The sequence below is a fragment of the Topomyia yanbarensis genome, chromosome 3, assembly GCF_030247195.1.
Source record: "Topomyia yanbarensis strain Yona2022 chromosome 3, ASM3024719v1, whole genome shotgun sequence".
NCBI lineage: Eukaryota > Metazoa > Arthropoda > Insecta > Diptera > Culicidae > Topomyia > Topomyia yanbarensis.
The window spans coordinates 117,409,268-117,430,936 of record NC_080672.1 but is presented as its reverse complement, the minus strand read 5'-3'; the positions used below and the strand labels follow the sequence as shown (position 1 = coordinate 117,430,936).

Genomic DNA, 21,669 nt, shown 5'->3' with positions numbered 1-21,669 from the left:
CTCCTATTTGGACACCTCACACAAGCAAATATTTTGTAGATATGGTACTACTCCGAAAGTTATAACAAAGTAAATTCGGATTGGCTTTTCTAACCATTCAAAAATAAAATTAGTCCTTTCCAATAGACCCACTATGGAATTGTGGAAAAGTGGGGCCTTTTTTGATAAGTATGTACTATTCGTGGCATTGCAATTTAGAGCAATTGTAGTTTCGCTACATGTAATCCTTTTATAATCAGTTATAATAATAAATTCTTTCAGTGAAACAACCGACTTTAATTAGAATTGGTTGTCACTGCAGCCGGAATACTAACGGTCAATTTTTTCAATAGGATGAAAACCAGTTTTCGCTGAAATGCTCTCCAGCTATCCGAAAACTGGTTTTTAGCGAAAACCGGTTTTCATCCAGTGAAATAATTGGCCTTTACTAAAATTAGTAAAAATTTCGGCTGAACTTTACTGGGTCATTATGTGCGTGAATGGTTGGAAGGCCCTTTTCAAATGTTTGGCTTTAATTAATTGACAATCTAACGTCGGTAATGCAGTGTGTTTCCTTGTCAGACTTCGTTATACCGTTAAAATGAAATACCCACCAATGCGTATAAAACTACCCATGTTGGACAACAGTTATTTCTTATCCTCTTGATTTGATTTTTCACACAACGTTTGAAATGATAACCGTGCGTATTTGATTTATTTTTCGTGCAATGTTTCTTTAATTGTTTTATACATAATGCTAAAGTGTCTACAAAAATATACGAGTTCTTTACCCGTATGGTGAAACCATTCCACATATCGTTTAGATGATACCCGGAACACGTCATTTGACTCTTAAATCATACAATGTTTATTAGGGAGTCTTCTCAATGTAATCGGTAAAGAGCAAATACCACGAGGGTGACATGAATTCATTCTATCGTAGCCAATATTATTTTCTATATGTTAACAATCGTCACTAAATTAAACAACATTTCGCATTTTGATGTCAATTTGACGTTATCAAAGTCTGGATCGGTCGAAAACGAATTTGTTAGAACAGGGATGTCTGTTCTCTGTGACAAATCGTTGAATGGGCTCCCTCCGTTGGACCCGTGTTTGACGATATTGACATATTTTTTTAGCAAAGTTTGCGCTTGTGTGACAACTTTAAACACAGAAGATGCTTAAAAAAATGCAGCATCGATTTCTTTACTAAAATTAAAAAATCAATTTCTGAAATCTATATTTAGAACTGGGGTGGCATTGCGCATCTCGAAACGAAAGTTTTATTGTATGCAAGCTTGTATGAAACAGTCGATTCGAAATGGTTCCATAATGCCGCCCCCGATCTGGAGACTGGATATTTTGGGTATTTATAACCCAACACAATGGTCGACAAAAATTAACGTGTATGACAACAGGCATCGATGAAAAGGAAACGAAGCCAAATTTTCGAATTTTCTTTCTCAGTTTTTCGGAGCATAATTTTTTCTCTGAGCATTTATACCATAAATGCATATACATATCCGCTCATACTCCACCGCATAAAATTAATTAAGAGAGGAAAAGAGCATTTTAGAGAATAGTCGTGAGCATTTTTTCTTTATTGCCGTCATTGTGAACGATTGCATATTCTAGTGTCCGATCACTGTCGTTGTCGTTGAAATTCCAGTGAAAATAAACCAGAAAAACGGTGCAAAAATTGCCGAAAGCAGCACCCGCTTCTACTTTTCGAACAGGTAAATCCAATTTAAATGAAATATTACAGGTTTTTCGCTGGTGGAAGCATATATTATGGGCGCGATGTTTACCTTTTTCACCCCGAAAATGCAATCGCACGAGTCACCATGTAGTAAATCACACAACCGCAGAACTCGTAGAAGCTGTACATTTATGTTACCTAGCAAATCCAGCCAGAAGGAGCAGAGTCGCCACCCCTGCTTTCTAGTCAAGTGTTATGATTTTTCGTGTCTCCTTCACGATAATTTTTATAACATTAGAAGGTAGTCAAAGTGAGATGGCGATAGACGAGAGTCTTAGGACAAGAAGAGGTCTAAAGGAAAATGGAGAATGTTCCCGTTTTTTTCATTTTAGAAAATTTTCGGATGCCGAACTAGTCAGCTGCTTCGCGATTTGTTGGATCAAGGATGTCTGGCGTTTATTTTGACATTTAAGTGCATTCGAAAAGCAACACAATTGATGGAAAGTAACGAAAGACCTTGGATTCGGATTTCATCACTCCATAGCTTGAGTTGTTGGCATTGTTGGATGTTATTTTGTCGTTCGCATTTTGGACCAGAGCTGCCAGTTTGCTTGCGTTAATATAATACTACATCTTTTTTAAACGACTTCTGAAAAACATGACTGCTTGATGAGCATTATTGGAGCGTTGGCAAAGAATAAAAAAAATTGTTTAGCTCGAGGCGAGATTGTAACACTATCAGGTGTCAAAATGTATGAAGTGATAGCAGTTGGTGTTAGGACTTGATTCATGTTCGATGTGAAGCAAAAGCGGCATGAATGGTGCACTACTGCCCATGATCGCTTGTCCCATTTTCTATCTTTATGGCACTGATTTGCGATCATAGGTAGTGTAGTGATTTGGAAGATGTGTTATGTTGACACATTGACAGTAAAGCTGTCGAAAACTTTTTATTCAATAGGCCCAATCTACAAAAGAGCCTCTCTTTATTTACTTTCTCTTCCGCGAATTACTTGGTCACCTTTCTGATTTCCCTTCAACTGTTTGCGTAATAAGCTAGTAAAAACATTGTTCTTTCGAAACATACTGATAAATGTTTAAAAAGTTTTATGGTTTTGCAGTAATAATCGAAAGAAAGCAAAAAAGAGGGCTCACATTTGCAGATTGGACCTAATAAAAAACTTCATATGCATTGATTGTTAATTAAAATTTAAATGTTTGCTCGAAACATTTATGTTCTCTATTAAATTTTGTCGTTTTTGACATGCTTTGAAAACATGTCTACTCTGCCAAAGTTCTAGACAGTAATTTAACAAATGCGAAAAATACAACATCAATTCGTTGCAGTCTTATTTCCAAAATGATTTGGGCTAGCATATCAAGTATGTAGTTAACTATCAACGGATACAAATTTTAAAATTATTTGACATGTAGAAAACTATAACAAATTTGGCAACATTGCAGCGACTGCGGCCAAAGACGGCAAAAATATATTACACAATATATTTTGCTTCGTCCGTCGTATACAAGAGCGGAGAGATTTTCCTATACCCGTACGAAAAGGCGACTTGCGAAGAAGCGGGTGCTAGTGAAGTTGCATTGAAAGAACAATTTCTAGCTGCAAGGCGATGTGAAAAGGTGAACACTACGTGAGAGCCCAACAAACTGAAGAGACAACAGGAGCAATAAAACCAAAACTAGCAGCCCCAGTCTCTTCATCAAAAATTGGATTTGCGGTTGCTGTGTAGGTTTTTTTTGCCGACTTTCTAAGAGGCTCATGGACGACTCGTTTATAGTACACCTCTGTTTGTGATTGCGTTTACTGGGCGCATCGGCTAATAGTAGCTTGAAAAGGTACATTGGTCATTTGTGGCAACGGATATAATTTTCGCTAATTAACTGTTTAATTTCGGGGTCAATTTATACTATTTTCTAACTGTCGTCTTGGTGTGATAAAGGATGGGTGTTCAGATACATTTCCGCTGGCACTTTTGAAGAATTAAACAAGTAGGGTTAGACATGATATTCACAAATTTAAATATCGTATAAAACGAATGGTGTTATTGAAAGATTGCTATCCATTCGTCGTAATAGAATCTTTCCTTATATTATTACTAACAACACCTGCATTGTTACCATTTCAGATTTTCTTTTGTTTTTTGTTTTCTTTTCCGATATTTCTGCAAGTTTGGAGTTAAGCATCAAACTAAATAACCCACGTCTAGCAGGTGCCCGAGGTTTAGATTCTTCCAATTGGAACACAGAATAGCATACGTTAACCATGGCAGATCAACAACAGTACTTCCTCAAGTGGAATGACTTTCAAACCAATATGGTAACGTCGTTCCGGCATCTTCGCAATGAAAAAAGTTTCACAGACGTATGTATGAAATCCACGTTTTTTTGTTTAAAGAGGTTGAACACGTTTGCTTTTAGGTAACGCTGGCGTGCGAAGGACAGACTTGCAAGGCACACAAGATGGTGCTATCTGCGTGCAGCCCATACTTCAAGTCACTGCTAGAGGTAATTGTTATCACTTCATATATGATTTAGAGTACAATAACTATATGTGCACAACGTACATGGCATCCCTATCCGGCGTTGGCTTAGTCCTGTCACTGATTTAGTATCGTATTTTGATGAGACGAAATCGAAACGCAAATTTTATAATGAATCTAGTTATAGGTTTTGAACCCTTCACGCGCAAACGTGCTTCGTTTTGATTTCATTAATTCTCATCAGCTCATCAAAACTCCTTTTCTAGCGGGACATCGCACAGGACCTGGTTTGCTAAAAAATACTTTTCGTTTTTTCAAGCTGGCGTTAATTTGGCGCTAGCCCTGTCCTGTCACTAAATTAGTATTGAATTCTGTCGAAACGAAACGAAACTAATCCCTATATCGTTTCTATTGAAGTGACAATAGTTAACATCACTGCGGATATACACTGACAATTCAGCAATGTTCTGTTAGCTCCGCATGAACCTCGATTCGCACTATGTGGACGCGATACGTATATGACAACTTTTCGAAGTTTGCTGAAAAGCGAAAATATTGTACAACAAATTGAAGAACTGCGTGGTTTTACCGCCTGGCACGCTGAAAGTTTCCTGACATCTCCGTTTGTTGTGGTGGAGGCGTTACCAAATGATAAAGCTGCAAATTGAACATAGTAGGTCATGATTTGAGATTTGTTCCTCCTTCAAATTAAAAACAACCAGTTGAAAATTTGCACCTATTGCTCTCATACCCCCGCTTATCTACTACTGCTGCCGGCTATTGCTGGGTGTAAGCTGTCATGTTGCAGCTATACTTCGCAGTTGCTAATGTCCAAACAGCGTCGCAACAACTATTATTCGCATATTACTGAAAAGCTTATAATAATTTTATTTATATCACAGTATGCTGGAGCGCAATACGCACACTCAAAAAAATTAAACGTTATAGGGTAAATAGTCTATTTTCACCATACTAAGCAGGGTGTCTCACTAATTCATTAATTTCTTGGCCTACAATCAATGGAATGCGTAAAAATTTACATCAACAGCTTTGCTTCGTTGATAAGTACCAAGATATTTACACAAATGCGCTGAAAACTGAAATACTCGTGTTTGAGCGCAACGAAAAATCGAATCGAGTACCACTATTGTTGCGCTACCATTTAAGTGGTTTGAAGAAAATAGAATTAACGTTTTGATTTTTATCAGTTTGCCTGCAAATTACTTCAGATTATGAATTGGTGAAGGAGCAAGCCATTATGGATCTCACGAATACTCCGTTCACGATGGATGTTCGGGATGGTTTAAACTCCGATGCGTGGGCGTCGTGGAGGGTAACCTCCAAAAGAAATGTTACTGTTAAAGCAAAGCCTGTCAGGAGAAGGCTAAAGAGTACAACCAAGAAGCAACAAATTTGCCGTCGGAAAGAAGCTTACGAATCCGACAGATCTAGCGTAGGTTCCCGGTTGGTCGCGTCCAGCGTCGGAGCAAAGGTGAGAGCGCCAGAGGAACGACAAAAGCGACAACTGGATGAGCTAGATGCAGAGATGCGGCTGCGAAAGAAGGAAAAAGAAATGCAGCGCGCGTTTGAAAACAGAAGGCTGAGATGTGAGATGTGTGCTCAAGAAGAAGTGGAGCAGAGGGCTTGGCAAGCGGAGATGCGCCTGGAAAAGAAGGCGCAAATCGAGAGGATGAGAACTAATCAGGAATCGTTTGACAAACAGATGGCGGTTCTAGATAAAGAAATGACGGATCTACGGGCTTTAAGGCGCCAAAACCGGCATCGACAAGTGTTGCTGACGATTCACAAGCGGGATGTTCCACCAAAATCAAGCAAAAGGTGTTGATGCTGACCCAGAAGAACGTCAAAATGATGAAATAATGCAACGAGGACACCGAAGTAGAAGACGACCAACTAGAAAGGAACAGCCGTATCGTGCCAGAGCTCCGATTTGTATATGGAGAAAAAGTCCAACATTCGTATTCCATAGAAGATAAGAGCCAAGACGGGCGGAAACAACAGCAGACCCGACCAACAAAGGCTGAGTTAGCCGCAAGAAAAGGGCTGACTTACAAGCTTCCTCTACATTTTCAGGTAAACCAGCCCATAAGGCCATTGTTTTAGGCGGCCTACAAAGGCTTCAACGACGCCTGTGGTTTCATGAATCTCGAAAATTTGATGAGGCTACGGGAAGCACTCGAAGGTGACGCACTCGAGTTGGTGTTTGTTCAGCTACCCCTTCCACAAACGATTCCGAGAGTCATTGAGAAGTTGCGTCGGCACTATTGTCAGCCGAAGCTACTGCTAGAGAGTTTGTTGGACAATGTCGATCGACTGGGCCCTCCTAAACCGGATAATTTGAAAAGTTTTGTTTCTTTCGGGAATACGGTGGAGCAAGTTTGTGACCATCTGGAGGCAACCGATTTACGGAAACATCTCGTCAACCTGATCGCGAAAAGCGTGGGTGGGTCCATTGTAGAAGGGGCCACACTGAAAGTACGCTGCGGACTCTCGGATTTTCTGATGGCTATTGTGGTAGATGCCTGTGAATCTAACGTTGCGGGCACAACCCGAGAAAAAGAAGTTGAAAGAAAAGGATTGTTTGTACCTTCACAGTGAAGTAAGCAGGCCTGTCGCCACAATGAATGATGCAAGGAAGTTGAGGCCGTGCGATCAATGTCGGGACACGTACCACCGTCTGCGGCATTGTGAGAATTTCAGGAGGCTGCGCTATGTGGAGCGACTGAAACTGGTTAATCGTGATAAGTTCATGATAATAAGTTCATGTTAATCGTGATAAGCGCAAATTTAAAATTCGCTGTAACATTGGCAACTGCAGGGAGTTTCACAATCCACTTATGCATCCAGTCGGACACATGGTCGGATTGAGTTCACACATCGGAACAAATTGCACCGTGATGTCCCGGATTGTTCCAGTTCTTGGGCGAAGGTGCTTCCGTTACGCTGCACAGAGGAGTAACTAGAACAAATTCCTGGCCAACAACCAAAATATTTTTTTTCGATTTTCTCCTTCGTTATATTTTTTACATACCTAAAAACCTGTTGAATAACGTGGCAAAATTAGGAGTATGTCAAAAATTGTTAAAGATTTGTTGCATGGATGAAAAATAGTAATATTTTCAGGGGTTTTTATCATTTTAATTATATATCCAGCAATATCGCTTTCTAGTGGTGATGACTGTATTAAGTAAGACAATATTATTACAAATGTAGTTGAACACAGCAATTTGTATAACTTTATGCTAAAACCGACTGAAAATAGTAGTGTTGTTGTGCATTGCACCAACTTTAAAACATACGTTTTTTTGAACATTTTATTTTAAATTTGAATGATAAAAAAGTTACATTGTACGGCGAGATTAGTGAAGGCGACGATGGATCGGGTGATGTGCGTAGTACGTGTCTCAGGGACGCTCTCGAGTCCCTTCGAATCACGCAGAGGGTTACGGCAAGGTGATGGTCTCTCGTGTCTGTTATTCAACATCGCGCTGGAAGGTGTAATAAGAAGAGCAGGGATCGACACGAGTGGTACGATTTTCACAAAGTCCGTTCAGCTACTTGGCTTCGCCGATGACGTTGATATTATTGCACGAAACTTTGAGAAGATGGAGGAAGCCTACATCAGACTGAAAAGAGAAGCCAAGCGCGTCGGACTTGCCATCAACACGTCGAAGACAAAGTACATGATAGGAAGAGGTTCACGAGAAGAGAATGAGAACCGCCCGCTTCGAGTTTGCATCGGTGGCGACGAAATCGAGGTGGTTGAAGAGTTCGTGTACTTGGGCTCACTGGTGACCGCCGACAATGATACCAGCAGAGAGATTCGTAGACGCATCGTGGCAGGAAATCATGCTTACTTTGGCCTCCGCAAGACACTTCGGTCGAACAGAGTTCGCCGTCATACGAAGTTGACCATCTACAAGACGCTGATTAGACCGGTAGTTCTCTACGGGCACAAGACCTGGACCATGCTCGTGGAGGACCAACGCGCACTTGGTGTCTTCGAACGGAAAGTGCTGCGTACCATCTACGGTGGAGTGCGGTGGAAGACGGCACATGGAGACGGCGAATGAACCATGAGTTGCATCAGCTGTTGGGGGAGCCGCCCATCTGTCATACCGCGAAAATCGGACGACTACGGTGGGCCGGGCACGTAGCCAGAATGTCGGACAATAGCCCGGTGAAAACGGTTCTCAATTGCAATCCGACCGGTACAAGAAGACGTGGCGCGCAGCGAGCATGATGGATCGACCAGGTGGAAGACGATTTGCGGACCCTTCGCAGACTGCGTGGCTGGCGACGCGCGGCCATGGACCGAGTGGAATGGGGGAATCTTTTGTATACGGCACAGGCCACTTCGGCCTTAATCTGTTAATAAATAAATAAATGTACGGCGAGATCCGCCAAAGTTGCTGAAGCAGTATTACAAAACCAGATTCCAGCTATTCGAAAAACATTCGAACTCTTTCGATCTTGTCCGATCTACAAATTTTACGCAATTTGAAAATATTGAATTTTTTAGTAATTTGAGGTACACCGAAATGCTGTAGAGTCAAATACTATGTTTCTCAAAATGAATTCCTATGAAAATATGCACAGGCGACCCTTTTCTCCCTCCTTTCTAATAATAAACTGTTTTTGCAACTGGAAAACAAATGTATTCGCAAAGATCACTTCGAAATTAACAGTATTCGAAAGGATATAGAAAATTGACCTCTGCACTGGTAGGTGGATAGACCCCAGTTACTCCTCTGTGCGCTGGTTTAGAAAAATCTCGCTTATCGCGCAGTTGGAGTAAAAGAAGGTCTGACCATCAGGTGGAAACGTTTCGAGAGTGGAAGAGTCGCACAAATTGAGCCTGTGGACGTCAGGCTCTAGCACCTGCAGCGGTGACAACATGTTACTACGCACTGTCCACGCAGTCGTAAAATTGGTGCTACCACATCAGAGGTTGAACAGCGAGGATCTAGCTGCACAGTATGAGTGCATGCGCGGGCTGCCTACTGAGTCGTAGGATGGACAGTAGACTGCTCAGAAAAATAATGAATTTTTGAAAACTCAATTGGCCCAACCCTGGCTCGATTCCTAGTCCCACCAGGAGCACTTGCTCCAAATTTGAAGCAAGTCGGACAAGTCTAGCTACCGGACCAACGTGAATGAAGTTTGTATGGGCATTTTTCGACAATTTACATGGAGAAAACCCACTATCTCGCATTTGGACTATAAGTGAAAATAAGAGAGATAATTTTATTGTCTACAATTTTGTCGAAGACTGCTGGTCAATCCGGTTGTGATAAGAGAAGTTATGGAACTCTTTACGAAGTGATGTCTGAGTCAGTTTTGCATGGGGCCTAGCAGTCCATGGTTGTGTAGTAGTACTCTAGTCCCGCGAACTATTCATTTTTTTAAATAATGGTTAAATTTAGCCGAATAGTATGTTAAGAAGAATTTTAGTATATAATGCGAGTTATGTTTTGGTTAGAAAATTTTAGTTCCACCTATGACCGCATAGAGGGCGCCAGCACTAACTTTTTATAGAAGAGAGAATATCAAGATGTTCGGAAGCAATACTGCAAAATACCTATTCTAAAACTTTGTAGAAGATACCTAATTTCTATCTCTGGTGGAACTAAAATCTTATAACCAAAACTTGACTCATATTATCTACTATAATTCTTCTGAACATGCTCTTGAGCTAAACCTAATTTGTTTCACAAAAATGGATAGTTCGTTGGAATCAAGTACTGATAAACAACCATTATTCGAAAAATTGTCCCATGTTCTATGGGATTCCCTTTAAACACGGGACAATTATGCGTAGAACGGCAGTAGGCCCCATGCAAAACTGACTCAGACATCACTTTGTTAAAAGTTTAATAACTTTTTTCAACAAAGCCGGATTGACCAGTCTTCGACAAAGTTGTAAACAATCAAATTATCTTTCTTATTTTCACTTACAGTGATACAGGTAATCTTCGATACAACGTACCCTCGATATAATGTACCCTCGATATAGCGTCACTCGATATAACGTACATTTTTCCTCGATATAACGTACATATTTTTTAATTTATTTTTCAGGTCCAAATTTCTCTTCAATTACGCATGTATTCCATATTTTAGGAATTCAAAACGTTACACACAATCTTAAAACGTACTAATTGGGCTTCTAATTAACATTTTAGGAATTGGCTACTTCATTGAAGGTTACGAGAGCGATTTTTAAAATTTCATTTGCGTATGATCGTAATTTATTAAAACCAATCATTTATCTCAATAAATTATCCAAGATCAGTAAGTTTTAACTGAAGATTAAAATTGATAATATTTGTGTGACCATTGTTGGTTGGTTTCGGGACTGCGGAATCTTATTCTCTGGGCCGAATGGCAATATTTAAGTTCCACGGCATAGAGTGAGAAATCTTATTTGTAGTTACACGGCAACTGTGCACGCTTTACGATCGGTTTGGGGTATTTAGGAAACCGATTAGCGGACTGAAATATCTTCAGAAATTCTTGAATCGTGGATACAAGTGGATCTTTATACTCTATTCTAATGATTAAAATTCATAAATTGCTTTTATTTTATTAGGCGCAGACGGTGGGAATATTAAAAAAACACTTTAGGAGCCCAGACAGAATAATAATGACTAATGACTTAATAATTAGGAAAGGAGTCAGAATAAGAATATTTTCGGGGGTTGAGATAGCGTAGTTGGTAAATCGATTGCTTTGTACGCAGCTCACCTGGGTTCAATTCCCAACCCTGTACATTGTGTTAGAGATTTTTCAAAAGAGATTTCTCTAACCCGACTAAGAGGCGAATGACCCTAAGGTTAAAACCTCTGTAATCAAAATAAAGAAAAGAATATTTTCACTAAATTTAATTCATATAAGCAAAAAAAATGATTGTGGCATCTTTTTTTCTGGAATCACTATAATTTTCTTATTAGAAAAGTTGTTTCGCACTGCTAGGTAAGTTAGATTTTCAAAATTAGTTACGCGTTATCAAAATTCTACACAATAAAGTACCATGAACAACAATTCTTGGAACACTTTGCATGCTTCGATATAACGTACAATTTTTAAACCGAGACGTACGTTATATCGAAGTTTACCTGTAATATGATGCATACAGTGCCACCTACCGGCGCAAATGCGAGCTAGTGTGTTTTCTCCATGTAAATTGAAAAACCCCATACAAATTTCAGGCACGTTGGTCCGGTAACTAGACTTGTCCGGTTTACTTCAAAGTTGGAGCAAGTACTTCTGGTGGGACTAGGAATGGACTCAGGGTTAGCCGATAGGGGTCATTTTTTTCTGGCCATTCTAATGGACAGCCACAATTGCTCATTTTAGCGAACAATATACATTGGTTTTGCTCCGATAAAAGCAAAGGGCCAATTGCGGTTCGAACTAACCTCGGATGGACAGTTTATGGTCCAAGACAAGCTACCACGGGGCTTCAGCAGCTAACTATCTGGGTTACCATCACCTGATCAGCAATGATGACCTACACGAACTGTGAAGGAGCCACTATGCATTGGAAGAATCGGTGATCACAATACCACCAGAAACGGGAGAAAAGAAACGCGCCCGGGAAATACTGGAGCGTACAACGTGACGCTTTGATGAAGAAATGTTAGTGTAAAAAACCTATTTTAATCCACCTAGCGGTGCAATTGTGCCTTTCTCAATCATGAATCACGAGAATGTGTGCGTTGTTTATATTCATTAAAAACTTTTAAATGCATATATTACATTTTATTATTATACATCACATGACAACTATATACAGGAAAATAAATCACTATTCGAGTTCTAAAATTTTGAAAAAGAAAAAACAGCCATGGTAATATTGAACTGAAAAAAGGTGCGAAATCGGCAAAGTCCCAAAAAGTCGATTTTTAGACAACAAATTTTTTTCGAGATAACATAAAATCTCGACGTTTCATGCATTTTAAAGATGTTTGGCATCAAAAATACGAATTCGATTTCTGAAATTTCATGAGGTCCCCTTTGAAAAAAAAAAAAATTGAGTTCCGGCTTATATGGGAATTTCATATGTGACCGGACGATTTAGTCTATATTTCCGGACCCATATAAGCGATCCGTGCGAAATTTTATTGACATCTATGGGGATATTATAGCTATCATTTGGGACTAAGTTTGTGAAAATCGGCCCAACCATTTTCGGGAAACTGATGTGAGTTCGTAAATTTTGAAAGATGGCCGGTTTTCCCGGGCACTTCCGGAACCGTCTATGGTGGTCAATGTAGTCAACGAAAGTTTGGTTGGCCGTCGGTGACCTAGAACAGCAAATTTAAGTTGTTTGAGAGACATTTTAGCGAAATTTTTACCTTTTTTGCTTTCATCGGAGTATCGGTTTGAATCACAATTTGCTATGTGATCGCACGCCACAACCTGTAACTCCGGAACCGGAAGTCGGATCGGGATGAAATTAAATAGCCATTTGCGGGGACGCAATACCTTTCATTTGAGGCCAAGCTTAGTCGAATCGGTCTAGCCATCTCAAAGAAACCGATGTGTCTGTTATTCTGAATTTAGATACTTCCGCCGGGGCTTCCGGAACCGATGATGGTGGCCAATGTGGCCAAATAGACTTTGAGTGGATGTTAGTGACCTAATACTACAAATCGAAGCAGTTGTGGTCATATTTTGGAAAAAAATTCACCTTTATACATTCATTGCAGAATTTATTAAAATCGACATTTTCTGCGTGTTCGTACTCATCACCCTGTAATTCCGGAACCGGAAGTCGGATCCATTAGAAATTCAATAGCAGCCTATGGGAACGTTGCACCTTTCATTTGAGACTAAGTTTGTTAAAATCGGTTCAGCCATCTCTGAGAAAAACGAGTGACATTTTTGGTCACATACACACACACATACACACACATACATACATACACACATATATACACACACACAGACATTTGCCGAACTCGACGAACTGAATCGAATGGTATATGTCACTCGGCCCTCCGGGCCTCCGTTAAAAAGTCGGTTTTCAGAGCAATTGCAATACCTTTCTATTGAGAAAGGCAAAACGTTGTTATGGAGACCGTATATTTCTCTGCATCTTCACGCTCGCCACGGGAAGGAATGTTGTTAGTAGGATGGGGTAAAGAGTTACACTGCCAGTAGTGTTGTCATGTTTTTATTGCTCTGGGCAGCCGACTGCCGAGAATTTATGATTGATTTATCGTTTATTGAATTAATTTTGAAATGCTCTATTTGTAAAAAAGCAACTTCAACTCCGGACAGACGACAGTCGGGAGTGTTGCATATGTTTAATTAAATCGAACGATAGGTGAACGATTTTATAACTTTTTCATTCCGGCGAAACACGGCATTCCAAAAACAATACAACTTAATGACGCGATTACTTTCAGTGTCTCGAGACATTAGTCGATATATCTATGCAATTAAAGGTTTCGTATTGCACGCATTATTTATCGTGTATACATTATTGTATTATTATTGACAATTATGTATTGGCTTCTTTCTCCGCGGACGATTCTTATGCTATAATTGTTCGTACTCGTTGTTATGCTATCTAAGGCACATTTTAGCGGTATAAAACCTACCGAGATACCTGACACGACTAACTTTGTATGTCGGATATACAACCGATCACATGAGCGCGGTTTTTTACGCTAATTATTAGAACAAGATTGAAAACAATAAGAACGAAAAGAAACTAACTTGTCACCTTTCGCGTCAATAATCAAATTACAATATTTTTATACTCATGAAGAAATATGGTTAACGTGACAGTAATATGGTGCATGTATTACTCCAAAGCATATGCAAGTAATCAATATAATAAGAACAATTAATATAATTTGTTGATGATTTAATGGACTGAAAGTAATCCAATGTATATAACAATAAAACATTTGTTCTACGTGCTGATATGACTACCGAAAATTGGTAACTGGTTTTGAATTCTTCCGAATTGTTAACTCTCAACTCTTGTACATAATTCAAAATTCACTCAGGCAAGACAATGCGTATTCCCCACGCGCATTAAACACCCAGAGATTAGTTTCCTAGTAGGTCAAATAAACACTAAACAAAAAATTAGTTCGCTCAGTTTAAAAAAAAATGCAGCTCGATTGGCATCAACCGGCGGATACAATGCCATAAAATCAAAGAACATTTAAAACCATATACGACAAAATATGTGCAATTCAGAACATAACGAAATGAAGACTGCTTAATTATTTGCCTTAAAATAGGATCGAAAAATTAGTTGCAAAACCGAGGTGGTTAATTTTCAAAGATAGCACTCCTGATGAATCACTTTATAAGTGATAAGGGACGCGGACGAAAATAGCTGACCACCACCGTTAACTTAGTTTCGGGATCTGATGAGACTGAGATTTGAATTCCATAACTAATTCAGTTATCGGTTTCGTGCTGTCCACGATGGTTTTAGACAGTTTTCTCTCTAATGGAGAAAAAATGGTTTTTACCTAAATTGTTCTTTACTAAGGAGAAATATACTGCACATAATCACAAGTCAGCTCCATATTCTATGAGATTCCCTATCTACATGGGACTGACTTGCGATTGTAGGCAGTATAGCGTAATGTTATTTTTCTTTTTATTTCCTTTTTTTCTTAAATTAGATTAACTAACACAATCAATCCCATATTCTCCATATACACTCAAAATTTCTCTCATTTCAAACGTACAAGTTCACGATAGCATCAACCTGGTCATAAACGCAAGCATGCCATTGCAATCCTCCACATATATTTACGCTAGCGATCTCACCGGCAGTAAAACACTCCAATAATTTAGTGTACGTTTTAGCTTTTATAAATTTACTAACGCTGTCTCAAGCATTAACCCACCATTCCACAGTGGCGTAACTATATCAAATCCATGGCCAAAATTATTTCGCATGTTTTTAAGCTTTTTTATACGATGTTAGTTTTTCATGGTCTTAGACAATTTATGACCAAAATATAATATTAAACCTCCTTGCAGCGTTATGCAAATTATGAGAATCAGTCTGTTTCAACTGATTTCATAAATTAAAACATTTTGTTTCAAGTTCATATGTTTTTTTGCTTTTCTGATTTTCTCATAGTAGAAAAAAAATATTCGGTTTTTGTAAATTCGGCAATAAAAATCTATCCAAGTGATTATGGTATTCAATCTGGATTATTCACGTTAACACTTGCAATCCGGAAACAAGCAACTGGAATGAGAAGATTGCATAATTTGATGCTTCGCTTACGTTTCCAAGGCAACTTGTATACGTTACGTTTCATATAGTAAGGTTAGTGGAAGTTTTATTTCACAGCTCGATTGGGTTAATGGATGCAATCTAACAAAAAATAATATGGGGGACTCAATCAAATCATTCTTGTCATATAAGCTTGAGCCTGAGCTTGTGCGATCACCCCTGGCCGCTACTCCGTTATCTATCTGGACTAGCTGAAGTTGCACAGGGAATAAGCATATAATTATGCTTGGGAGCAGCGAAACATCTTTCAATGTGCAACTCCTGGTAATCCTAAATTGTTTATTGATCAATACCGGCGCCGTCCAGGCTCTAACGTACATCGCGGGAGGTAAGTGAAGGAATGGTTAGTCCGATACTTGCTTTTGGTAGAGGCCGTATATACTACTGCGCACTCTACAAGTATCACGGGAGGAGGATATTTGTTAGTAAGTATAAAAGTTGTATACTACTTCTTCTTTACCGACGCCAGAGAGGTGGCTTCACTTCTGGACTAGATATCGATCCATCAACTCATGGGGACCAACGGCTTTACTTCCCTTCCGAAGGAAGACGTGACCACAGATTTTTTCACCTCAGAAAAATCTCAGTGACCTTGGCTGGAATTTAACCCAGGCCAATTGGAATGAGGGGCGGTCACGCTTACCACTCAACCACCTGCGCCGTCTCAAATTATTCTTTTCATATAAGATCTTTTAAATAACCCCAATACTGATTTTTTTAATTGCATTCTTTTAAATTTGAGCAAAAAACACGAGATTTTCAAACAGCTGTAAAAAACCGAATGGGTTTAATTGGGAATGTTTTCTTCGTGGAACAGTGAGAGGACACTCCAAATAATCTTCTCCTTTCAACATATTTACCCGACATTGCCCGACAAGGTACTTTTTTCACTAACGAATATGTGGAAAATTGAAAAAAGTTTTATAAAACCTACCCAAAAATGACAAAGAAAAGCTAAAATTGACCCCAAATTATTGTAGTTGCTGGAGTTTTCTATGAAAAGCACGATTTTGATTTATATATTAACTTTGGGTAATTAGTTTTAGAGCAATCTGAGCAGTTGAGGGATTCAAGCTTTCAAGCTAATAAAATGTGTAAAAAAATCACTTCAAATTATTGCATACAAAAATTATCAAAAGAAAACGGTTTTCTTTTCAAACAAAACGTTAGAGTATGTTTCGAAGAACAATTTAAGCTGAAAATATGGACAAATAAACAAAAACAATATTTTTTTTCTATTTTGGCCTGGATTTGAAGTTAGTTACGCCTCTGTGCGTTCGCGCGATCATGAATCGGTTACGTCCGAAAGATCCTACCTTCGGTCATTTTGGTCCAGTTGGACCAATAAAAACAATGTCGCTCATACCCAACATGTTCCATAGCGACATGACCGGGAACTTTAGTGATATGGAGGAACTCTCTTCTAGAATCTGTACCGTACGCGGTCTCAACCATGGACCTACAAACATATATGTTTGCGGAATCCTGAATCGGTCACGCTCGAAAGTCCCTACCCTCGGCCCCATGTAGCGTACTATCTTCTAGCATTCGGTTCGTTAACTTATAAACGTCTGAGCTCTTCGCGATTATACACAAAGACGAACGTGCAATCGCGATCATCCACGCACAACTATGCCCATAATTTCGCAAACACATAAACTCCTCAATGATTTGGTGAACTCTATACTGTCGTTATACGCATAAGAAAATTTGATGTTTATGTTGGTGTTGATGAGTTATGCGTTGAACGCGAAGTTCGTTGGATGTTGCTGATTTCTGTCAATATAACATGATTTATGTAGGATCAGTCGGTTATAATTATACCAAGTCTTGTACATTGCAGATTTCAAATTAAGCGAGGGGGGGGGGGGGGGGGGGGTGGTGGTCTTAAAGGTTTCAGCGCAAAAACAAACGCGGCGATTTTTTTAGAAATATGGTTGAAGCGAGTTGATCGAAACTTTTGTAAATTATACTGCATCATTTCAATGACATTATGTGATTTTTCCATGCAAAAATGGGCCATTCTCCTTCTAGTCACTAGGCGACGTGACTGTGAGAATAGGGCCCAATATATACAAGTGACTTCCGAAGTATAGTCACGAAACTTCGGTTTTATAACAGACATTACCAACCCATCTTTCATATGTAATATATACGACTTTCCCCCCATCGGAAATTTGAATTTTTTTTAATTTTTTTTATTGACGTGGCTTTAAATCTGCTTTAAATGCACGTTAGTTGGAAAAGGGGAGAAAATTAAATAATTTTTTTATTATATTCTTTATATAGTTGCCATGAAAACGTCGTTTTTTTTCGTTGTTTCGACCAGAAAAGCGATTTAGGTTGCGGAGGTTCAGTTTCAGAATGGCCTGGATATTGGGAAGCTCTCCACCGTGGGCAATGTTCATGCCGGAGAGCATTTTGTTTTGCTCTTTATAATTTCGAGTGGCCGGTTGCAGATGACGGGGGATAATTCTGGTCTTGTTGTCACGGGCTGACAGCACATGATCCGGTACTGACACGCTCGGCGTAGCGACCCTTTCTTAGCAAACGAAGGATTCGCCCGACATGAAACTGGAGACCGGCACGAACCAAGCGGGATATTGGATTTTCTCTCACCTTTCTCCCTTCACCGCGTTCAAACATAGCGAGCCTATGTCTTGTAGCCAGCACGAGTGTAACACACGAATGATGCACTTGCATACGACTTCTGATTTTATACTCGATTCAATTTACGTTCGAAGGCAAAGGGGCTGACCATCGAACGAAATCAGTTTACTTCCATCATCACAAAGGTGAAGCTTCGAACGGAAACTGTCCAAGATTCAATTCGGTTCGGTGCATAAAATTAACGGGAACCAACCACAAACGAGCTTCAGTCTGATGATTTAAAATCGGTTTTTTTTCGTATGATGTGGTTCACCCATCGTAAATAAAAATAATAGTTGGTGAAGAAAAAAAATTTCAAATTAATTCTTGGTTGATAACGCAGATAAGTGAAAGAAAATATTCTTCGAGTAAGAGATTTTTGTTCCAATTGGTCCCCATTACTAGCATGGCGCTACAAACTAATTACTACAGTCAGTCCACGGAGCCGGCCAAATTCTAATAATCACCTTCTCTCTCGATTTTGAAATGTAGTCGCACGCTTCCGAAAAGGTTGACTAGTAAAACGGACCAAAATCACAAATTCTTTCTGTTCTAAATTTGCGGCTGGGTACATGAAATTAGTGACAACCAATCACAAACGATCAGCTCCAGTCGTCTGGTGTCTCGGGTATGCTACTTTGCACCCATCCGAAACAAAAATAACTGCTTCTGTTAGTAGCACGTAGCAATACAAACTTATTCATCTACCAGCCATGCCGTGTAAAGGGCGAACACGAAATTATTGCGACACATTCAACAGGGCATAACTTTTTTACCATTGGGTAAAAATCAACCAAATTTTGCACACTTTCTCATTGATGTGTTTTGTTTACATGCTGTCAAACTCGAAGTCGTGTTTTTCGATTCAACGAAAATGGAGGTGAACCAACGCGAGTCGAGAGCATAAATTCTTTCCAAACACCTGGAATTTCCTGACCTGTCGCACCGGCAGTTGGGAAAAATGTTGAACATTCATCATTCAACCGTCTCCAGAGTGTTCAAGCGGTTCCAGAAGCGGTTGACGTTGGACCACGGCAAAGGAGCTGGAAGAAATCCGGGACCGGAGAACAAAAAGACGGAGGGAAAGGTGAAGCGGATGGTTAAAGCAAATCCCAACGTCTCAAGCCGTGATTTGGCTAAAAAGATCGGCATGTCGCAGAGCTACATCCAGAATGCAAAGAAGAGAGCTGGACTACATACATACAAGGTACAGAACTTCCCAAACCGCGATTAGCGGTAACAATCGACGGCTAAAACTCGGGCACGAAAGCTCTACGAGAAGATGCTGACAAAATATGGCTGCTGTGTGATGGACGACGAAACGTATATAAAGCCGATTTTAAGCAAATTCCGGGGTTGGAGTTTTTCACCGGCAAGAGCAAGTTCTATGTGGACGACAAATTTAAGAAGAAGAAAATGTCGAAATTCGCCTCCAAATATCTCATTTGGCAGGCCATCTGCTCTTGCGGACTGAGGAGTGAGACTTTCGTGACAAAGGGCATAGTAAATGGTGAGATCTACAAATCTGAGTGCCTCGAGAAGCGCCTTTTGCCGTTCTTGCAGCAGCACGACGAAGCTTCGCTATTTTGGCCAGATTTGGCATCATGCCACTATTCTAAAAGTGTCCTGGAGTGGTATGAAGCCAATTCTGTCCATTTTGTTCCAAAAGACATGAATCCGCCAAACTGTCCGGAGCTGCGCCCGGTGGAGCAGTACTGGGCAATGATGAAGCGGGAACTTCGGAAGAGCAAGAAGACAGTCAAAGACGAGAAGGACATGTTAAGAAAATGGAAAAAAAACTGAGAAACTGGTACCGGATGACACTGTAAAGACATTGATGGCGGGCATCAAGCGAAAATGCGTTCAATTTTACACTCAAGGCTCCATCGATTAACTTTTCTTTTGATTTTTGAAGTAAATATTTGTATAAAACTACCCTAAAATTTTGGTTTGATTTTAACCATTATAAGAAAATTGCCATGACATTTTCGGTGTCGCAATAATTTCGTGTTCGCCCTTTACAAGTGATAAATATTTACGTCTCGATATTGTACAGCACGTTGGAGAGATACTCTGTTCGCTCCATACACCTCAACACGAATGAAAACAGAAACCTATATTTAAAATTTTTAGGCATTTTTGTGTTTGTGCGTACCGGACTATTTCGACTAGTTCAGAATTTCTCTGGGTAGCCTTATCCAATAAACTCATACTATACTTATCGTAATTTTTCCGTACCTAATTTTTTATTTCTTTTTCGAACAGGAGAATCCCTCGAAGCACCCGATCATCATCCTGAAAGACGTTTCGTACAGTCATCTGCAGGCGATCCTAGAGTTCATGTACGCCGGTGAGGTGAACGTGTCTCAAGAACAGTTGCCTACGTTTTTGAAAACTGCCGATAGACTGAAAGTAAAGGGTCTGGCGGAGACCCCGACGAATATCAAGCGAGAGGGCTAATATGCGATGCACCTTGTTGGGTTTTCCTTATTAAATTTTCTTCTCCCGGGCACGCTCGCTGAATAGTTTCTAATCAATTTATATATAGTCTCGTAATACCAATATATAAAACCAGGAAAACCGCAAGCCTAGATACACCTCTAATCAAACTGCAGACAAATGCATGCTGCAGTCAGTAAATTAGTAGTTTTCGCAGGAAGACAGCGAGCGGCTCGAGAATGGAGAAGAAAGGTACCATAAGGTTAAATTTTATAAAATCAAATACTATTGGGGAAGTAATACAGCATACACACATGCATACTAAACGAGAGAAAGAGAACGAGCGACCGTGCGTATAGTAAGAATATTGAAGTTTAACATTAATTATACAACAAACTGATGGGAAAATCATCTTTTCCACGCTACTTCTTAGTTTTTATTACTCTTAGTAATGTCAAATTCCAAACAAAAAGAACTATTGAAGACAACAGCAATTATCTTCCTAAATTTTATTCAGTTGTTTGATTGATGTAAGATGTGTCTTTTTCTATTCTTTATCGCCTGACTTGACATGCGAGCAGAGATCGGAAGTGCAGTTCTGTAGCTTTAGAGAATTATCATTTGTATTGGACTGGCACCAATTTTCTTTTGGCCTGAATTGAGCGTTTTTAGTAATGTGTAAATATGGAAAGAGCGAGAGAAATAGAAAGAAAGGTGGACAGAGTTATAGAGGCCTGGAGATAGTGTTGGTCAGTATTGGCCCTGAAGGGTAGCTCTTGCCCGTATAGATGGGAAGAGTTTACGACAAGAAAAAATAACTTTGCAGAATATATACTAAAGAAAGGATCAATTTTAAAATAGGAAATATACATTACTTGAAAGTGGAAGAATATCTTCTCGAGTTTAATACTTTTAATCTATTTTCCTGTAAAATCGTCTGATTGCAAAAAAACTTCACTGAAGCATGATTTTCTCCTTCTACTTTGAGCTATCTCAATTGATAATGGTTTAGACTTGTACCGCTATTATTATATTTTTTGTTAGCACAATTGTATTTGATGAGACAGTACATTTTGTAGGAATTCCAAAAAAACAAA

The 21,669-nt window shown here is 39.4% G+C and overlaps 1 protein-coding gene across 5 annotated transcripts in view; it reads left to right on the top strand.

Annotated features, from left to right (window-relative positions):
* Window positions 1–21,669, top strand: part of LOC131694038 (longitudinals lacking protein-like) — a 39,713-nt gene extending 18,044 nt beyond the window's left edge. The window contains exons 1-4 of one of the 5 annotated variants that reach the window (XM_058982384.1): window positions 1,446–1,718; window positions 3,869–4,061; window positions 4,118–4,204; window positions 20,399–21,669. In XM_058982384.1, coding sequence (XP_058838367.1) covers window positions 3,963–4,061; window positions 4,118–4,204; window positions 20,399–20,593 — 381 coding nt within the window. In that variant the 5' untranslated portion in view covers window positions 1,446–1,718; window positions 3,869–3,962 and the 3' untranslated portion in view covers window positions 20,594–21,669. Of the gene's footprint in view, window positions 1–1,445; window positions 1,719–3,146; window positions 3,536–3,825; window positions 4,062–4,117; window positions 4,205–20,398 lie in introns of those variants that run through there. The other 4 variants (XM_058982382.1, XM_058982383.1, XM_058982385.1 and 1 more) reach the window with 4 other exon arrangements.